The sequence below is a fragment of the Haemaphysalis longicornis genome, unplaced genomic scaffold (genome assembly GCF_048455015.1).
Source record: "Haemaphysalis longicornis isolate Haplotype H1 unplaced genomic scaffold, Haemaphysalis longicornis Haplotype H1 scaffold_2, whole genome shotgun sequence".
Taxonomy (NCBI): Eukaryota; Metazoa; Arthropoda; class Arachnida; order Ixodida; family Ixodidae; genus Haemaphysalis; species Haemaphysalis longicornis.
The window spans coordinates 168,722,987-168,730,255 of record NW_027526295.1 but is presented as its reverse complement, the minus strand read 5'-3'; the positions used below and the strand labels follow the sequence as shown (position 1 = coordinate 168,730,255).

The following is a 7,269-nucleotide window of genomic DNA, read 5'->3' as shown; positions in this document are numbered from 1 at the left end:
CTGATCACCTTATAGATCATTGTCAATATATTCACCCCATTACATCGCTTGACCAAAAGACCCTAAACTTAAATGTACACATCATGAACAAATGAAGAGCGAACACGAAAAATATCGAACACACAAAGCGAGATCGAACATTTGATAGTGCAAATTTAAAGCGCAACAAATTTAGACAAAAGACGAATGACACAAGGACAAGCGCAAGGACAAGGACAAGGACGAGGATAAGAACAGTTCCGTTCATGGAGGTCACATAATGCCGGGTTGCGGTATATTTCGAAAGTCACGACTACAAACTGTGATGCTGTTATGGAACGATGCGACAATGTGGCTTACATAGCAAGAAATTTCGATATTTGTTTTTTTCTATCCCTATTTGCGCTGTCGCATTTCATTTGTTCATGAGTGCCCTTCACGAAAATACCAAGAAGTTTGGGTGATGTTCGGGTGATATTTTTAACTGTTTTATGAACTATTCCAACGACCTGTTCCTGCCGCTTCAATACAAACGTCAGTGGTATATAAATAACCGAAAACCACTGCAAAAGTTCTAATTTGAAAAAAAAAAAACTTTATTTTTCGAACTCAATCGATGGGATGTTCACCGCTGAATCGAAAGACAGGTGTTCTTAACCCCTGTTGTTAAGCTTCTTGTGAACGACGTGGGCAATAACACCCTGTGCCACGCCGCGAATAATGATTGGCCAGAAGTACTCCGAGGCCTCGTCGCTGAGAGCGATTTCTCCCTTGCTTAGTGCTTCCATGATCTCAAGAATCTCTTCCTGGTTTTCCTTGGTCACAACATCGTTGCCTTGCAGAAGGCGGCCCAGGGTCTCCAGACTTTTCCCCGTCTTTTCCAGAACCTCGGCTTCAACCTCTGTAATGACATTTATCCTTAAGTTCAGTTGTTCAATAGAGAGTGTGCATACAGGGGACGGCTTTGGCCATAGTGTGTATTTTATTTTGCCGTTAGTCCTTCAGTACCAACTTTATCGTGGCTAATAACCGCGACAACATTGATTCATTTTTTTAGTTCCTTTGCCAAGCACGCCAAATTTTCTTGAGTGGAGCAATCTGACGCTGTAAACTACGCCAATCTTACGCCGCATCCCTTAGCCCGGCATTACGTGGAAATATTCTTGCATATTTTTTTTGAAAGAAAGGTTAACCAGGCATCTACTTTAGGAACGACTTTAACTGACCCGGCAAGAATGTTTATTTTAATAGATTACACAAGGGTGATACTTTCCTGTATTTCAAATATCTCACAACGCAAATCAATAGCCTGTGGGTGCCTCTCCCAGCAATTCTTCAGGAATGTGCCATTTTCAGTATTGTCAATTTCACTTTTTTTTAGAATCCCCTTAGTCTTTTCTTGAATGGATGACTCAAATGGTTGACGCACTTTATTTGGTCAAATAACTCGCCGCGCGTTTGACATACAAGGGCAAACAGCCATTTAATGCAAAAAAAAACATTATAAACGTCTCTTTCTTCTTCACTGGCAACAAATGTTTCCACCAAACAAATTCTGCTAGGTTGCAGGATACATCACTTATACCAGGCACGTACCTTTTGAAAGAACGGGCTTTTGCGCAACCACTTGAGGTGCTCTGTGTAGGAATCATTGTAAAAGAAATAGACAAAGCTAGAGTTACTAACTGTACTGCAAGTAAAAAAGTAGCAGCTGGGAAGCAATATTTGCTCACTTACACGGATGCGCCGTCTTCGTTTTCCATGTAGAAAATGAGATAATAATAATTTGTTAGTAACGTTGGCATAACCGCAATACAATTCGAAAGAGTAAAAAGACCATGCCAACACACTCCTTTTTATGAATAAATTTTATGCTTGCTTAAGTAAACGTATTTTTGGTATGGTATTTCATTTTCTGGTAGATTTTCTCGAAAAATTGTTACATTTTTTTTCTTCTGTACTACATAGCTCCATTTGCTAAAATGGCAACCATGGGGGATACCTTCTTTAGAGTTGAGGCGAACTGTAGAAAACACGCATGTACATAAGTGATTGTCGTTATATGCGTTTTGCTCGCATGCCAATAACAAAATACGAAGTTAATGTCGGCCTCCCTATCTCCCGGTCCCAATAAAAGCAGGGCCTATTTTGTGTGCATTTGAATGAACAGTAGCGTGTCTTTCGTTTCGGAGCTAAATTTCGTGCACCGTTCTTTCAAGGACTCTTCAGACAAAAATTAATTATTAAACCTACGTAAAGTTATCGCATAAGAGGTCGAATGAGGTATTTCCTTTGACTTACATGCCACAGCGGCGAGGGAGAGAAGAGTCACCCACAGGAAGGCCTTCATTGTGTTTTGAGCAGTGCTAAACGGAACGGAGGAAAATCGTGAGGAATTATGAGAACAGTGTTTAACTTCTGCGGTTTTGACGAGTGCAAGCAATCAGAAAAGTGCGGACTTTTTGAAAAATGCGTTTTTTATACTTCATGCCTAACCCGAAATTTTCCGAAGTGTCACCCTGCTCGTTTATAAAGAGAAACGGAAAATAAATTATGCGCTCCACTTTTTGATGGTTTGCTGAAAATATTTTATAAAAACTGCAAACAATTCTCCTCCGACCTAATATCTCTACTGCCGCAATAATATTTGTTCTGATCTTACATGTCATCACCTGCACTTGAATGTCTCATTCATACAAAATATCGGTTTTCAAACGTCAAATCTAGGGTACGACTGTAATTGGTCTCTTAAGCTTACGTTATACAAAACATTCCATTACATTAAATTGCTCAGACGACGTCTCAGAAGCAAAAAATAAACCTAAGCAAGTGCAAGCAATATAGAGCGGCAGTCTGTTTAAAAATGTGTGTGTCACACGTGAAATAACATAATACTACCTTAATCGCCTGCATAGTTAATGAGAAATGACGTTAGCTTCTTCCAAAATGCAACTCGAATACGTACCGTTTTTTTTTCCTTCCTTCAGGCTGTGGTCTAACGAATATAGCCTGCAACTGATCGTCAATTGTTTATATAGGATATCCGAACCATGGCTGCACCCAACAATCGAATAGAATCTGCCCACGTACCTCCTATCTCTTTCCTGGAATGTGGGCTGGGGTAAATTATCACTCTTCGCACTGCCCATGATATTGCCTCGTGCTTGAGAGCAATGGAGCTATGAACAATTTCTCGGAGCTATCGGTCGCAGACGAGAACTCGCCCTCCTTGAATCCCCACAATGCACAAGCGTACGATACTGCAGGAAAAACCCGACAGCCACGAGTTTCTGACCTGAATATTTTCCAGGGCTGCAGCAATCAATTTCATGCGTGAATATCAATGACATCAATAACCTTCCTTCGGCCCAGCGCCACTACAACAAATAACTAATGCTTAGAAAAAAGTGCATAGAAGCGGCCTAACAGAAGTTGAAATGTGGAACAATTATTTGCGCTCCAGGGAAAAAGAGGTGTGGCAAGTCTTCAGTAGTCATGGGAGAACTGAAAACATCATGAATATTGTTTGTTGAGTGTAGGAATATAATAAAAAAGTTTTTATGTGTTTTCAAAGTGACACATTTATTTTCACTGTGGACTACTTCCTGTAATTTTACAGCGAGAGCTACCTACGCAAGCGGTCTTTCATCGGCTGTGAGAGTTGTGGCCACGTCAAGAATAAAATGCTCTTTTGCGCAACTACGATCAGAGAGCAATCTAGTTTGCAAGTAATGCCTGAAGAATCAAATTATTAAGCAACGTCAACAACCCGTTATTAACGTTTGCAACCGCCAGCTGTCGGTCCCATGATCCGTACACTTGCATGAGGCCTCCGCAACGACACTGCATGCTCGATGCTCGCGCCATTTTCTTTTCCTGTGTAAGTAATTTGACGCAAACCTTTTAACAAAAGCCGAAACACTCGAAGGTAAGATTCTCAGGACGTAGTGCTATTATTAGTATACACATAAAATTGAAGGATGGCTTAACTAAGGCATTCATGGCACATCTCTTGAAAGCAATATAAGGAACACGAAAAACGAGTTCTTGTAAAAGCTTCACCAGAGTTGCGCGTCTCATTCCTACAAGCCACCGCCCCGCAGGTTCCATCATGACAGGAAAGCCCGCTTCAGTGCTGTACAACGAAATCTTTTTCCTGTTGCGCGCAGATCGGCGGCTGCGGCTGCCCACGGACCGGCCGGCGCACCCGGCAGCACTACTACGCGCCGGCTTTGCCCCGTCGCTGCAACCGGCGTGGCGGCGCTTAAATGAGTGTCGGGTGACGTTCCCGCACGAATTCGGAAATCAAGATGGCGGGTAGACGCGCAACTCTGCTCTTCCAGAGGAGTTATTAACACGAGCTCTAAGTGCAACTAAGCTGTTTTAGGGGCATTAGGTGCAACAGAACGGCTGAGCCGTCTCGTGGCTACTTGCTGAACTACGTGGCAGGAAGTAGAGCCTAGAACGCTGAGTTACTACTTACGCAAAGATCGTGACGGCGCGGTATGCGCCAGAAGTGTAACCTTCTACCCTCGGCCACTACTTCCTTTAATTTCCTCTATAAACAAAATTTGTAAAGTATTTTCTGTGACCATTCGTTTACGATCAACGAGCACGACGGATACGCAGTGTGCATCGGGGAAGGTTGTGGTTGCTTACGTTTCGTGTATTTCGGGGCACAGAAGACTCAGGTAAATTGTTTGTTTTAACCTGCGGTGTCGATGGAACCAAATGGTAGCCGTCGATGAGGATAGAAATATCCGGTGCTCCTTTTATTCGTGATGGGCCATTTACGGAACCAAGATCTCCGTCATATGCGACTACGATTTTCCCACCAGCTTACAAAAATCGGCCTAGCATAGCTGAAGACTCAGGGACGCCGGTTATACGCTCCTAGTCTGGTATCCTGTGTTTCGTGATTATCAGGTAGTTCTTTTTGTGTTTTGCAATCTTGGGAGGCATTCCGAGCAGAGGAAATAAAAGAACATTTTGTTGACGTACAATCATCAATGTCGCCTCCTTTTTGTCAACCTTAGAGGAAAGTATTTGTGAACTGAAAAATATAGGATGCATAACACAAAAGGAGTCCTAAAAAGAGGGGTCTCAAACCGGAACGGTACCGAACAGAAAACGGAAACCGAACCGCTATTTTTTCCGGAACTAATTCCGGAACCGAACCGTTATTTCTTAGCCCGCTGAACCCGAAGCGGAACTGAACGGAAAAAATAAATAAAGGTGACCGGTTCAGGACTAAACGGCTTGACCATCTGTGGTTAAAAAGGCTCGGTGAATGTCATGCGGGGATTTTTCTTCTTCACTTTCCATCAGTTTCATGATCGTCCACGGACTTTTACTCCTTGGATCAATCACAACACTACCAACTTCCTGTCTATTCGGGGTCGAAACTCGAGGAAAGAAATGCACACTATACTGCTGCTGGTCGCGCGCAGAATATCGCAGTCTTGGCTGCGTGCAGGCATGTTGAAGATATGATTCGCAGTGTTAAGTACAGGTCTCGCTGCGACTATACAGCAATTGTATATCCACGAAAAATGAACGATAAAATAGCGAATGAATCAATGTATGATAAATATCTTGCGCAATTTTTGTTACTTTTATACATAGTACAAAAAAAATTTTAGGATAGAATTTTTCTTACCCCGTTGTAATCTTTTGACAGGGCAATATTGTGTTGTTTGTCAGCCCGCTTAATGGATGGACGAAAAGATTAATAAAAAAACGGGCCAATGGAAGGCGGGTTATTGTTCACGGAAAATGGGGACCCAAACATACCCTCAAACAATCTCCAGCTATTTTTTCACGGCACAGGCTTCAGTCGACGGCTCAATGCTTAGCATCGCGTCCCCACACTTCTCCGAATTAGGTAATTGCAGACGGCTAAGGCGGACGTATTGGGGGCGGCAATACAATATACGAGCTAATTGGGATCTTTCGGATTTGCATAGCGAGAATTAGGGTTGACAAGTTCCTGGATAAATCAATGGTCATTAAAGGGTGTATAGTATCTTGTATTAGTTCAGATATAGTGAAATGCTGAATGTTGTTGACGGTATGATACTCTGCAGTATGGAGGATAATTGCCACTTTTGGCGTTGCAGTTCATGACGATCTCACGGTGCGTTTTCGCACGTTCCCTGAACAATCTGGGGTAGAAGTAACCCACTGCCCGGTTTACAAAAATGCCCTAGAAATAGCAATAATGTGGACTGGCAGGCAGGCCACCACATTGCTGCACTGTGCAACAGTGATCCAGGTAATAAAAGGGTGGCCTACTTGTTGCATTTTGTAATTCCTGGGGAAGCAGAGGTGCAGACTGTGCTTTCATAAGGTGATGTAAAACTGTTCACATTGCTATAGGTGAAATACTTTCGTATAGAGTATCGTATATAGAGTAGAGTATCGTATATAGAGTCTGTATAGAGTACCTTCTCTATAGAGTATCGTTACACAGCAGAGCGGTAGGAACGAATCTTTACACATTATTAGACAACTGACTGATTTTTTGTACCAATTTGTGTAGACTGTTAGTGGTATGGAATGGCAGGTAGAATTCTCTTTTGCTTGGTGTAAAAGGCAGCTCCATGCCGGAGGTGACAAAGTTTGGGGTCGGCGCTGTTCCCCTACAGCGTCCACTTAGCCGCTCTGCCTAGGATTTAAAAGCAACCATGAAGGTAATATAAACCGTCACATTGTTCAAGTGAAATCAATAGCCTTTGGTGACTTGCTCTATGCTATTCCGGCCCCGCAGGACGTTGTTCTAACAAGAAAAAGGATAGCAGGTATTCAAACACCCACCGTCAGTGCTGGAAATGCGGGTAAAGAGATTGATGAGTATGTTCACTCCCTGTTAGCAATCAAGATGTAAAGTAACACAAGACTGGACGCACCACTAAATCTCACAGGCCTGATTTTCAGGGATGCCTTTATTCAGCGGCTGTCAATAGCATATGTTCCTGTGACATCATGAAAACTGTGTCAGAAAGTGCCTTGTCAACGGCAACAACTACATTCATTTTGCAGATTATCTATCATTGTTTAAAGCTGCCATCCATATCAGCACGAATGCGATTGTGCCAAAGCCATTTCTTGTATGAACAAAACTTGCATTTTTTTCACACAAAAAAAGTAGTTTTTTCGCACTTAGTTATATTTATTCTTTCTTAGCCGCTTCGCTACCCGGTTCAGGTTTGAAAACCGGCGCGCGAACCGATTCGGTGTGAAATGTACTCGAACCGGGACTGAACGGATACTAAATTATTTCACCCGAAC

General features: G+C 42.6%; 1 protein-coding gene across 1 annotated transcript; it reads right to left on the bottom strand.

Annotated features, from left to right (window-relative positions):
- Positions 1–561: 561 nt before the first annotated feature.
- Positions 562–2,981, bottom strand: LOC144169471 (uncharacterized). The gene is made up of 5 exons (XM_077698655.1): positions 2,945–2,981; positions 2,281–2,345; positions 1,717–1,729; positions 1,576–1,616; positions 562–880 (listed from the first exon to the last, which is right to left on the bottom strand). Exons 2-5 carry the CDS (start codon positions 2,327–2,329, stop codon positions 633–635), a joined length of 351 nt encoding a protein of 116 aa, XP_077554781.1. The 5' UTR covers positions 2,330–2,345; positions 2,945–2,981; the 3' UTR covers positions 562–632.
- Between the last annotated feature and the right edge of the window lie 4,288 nt (positions 2,982–7,269).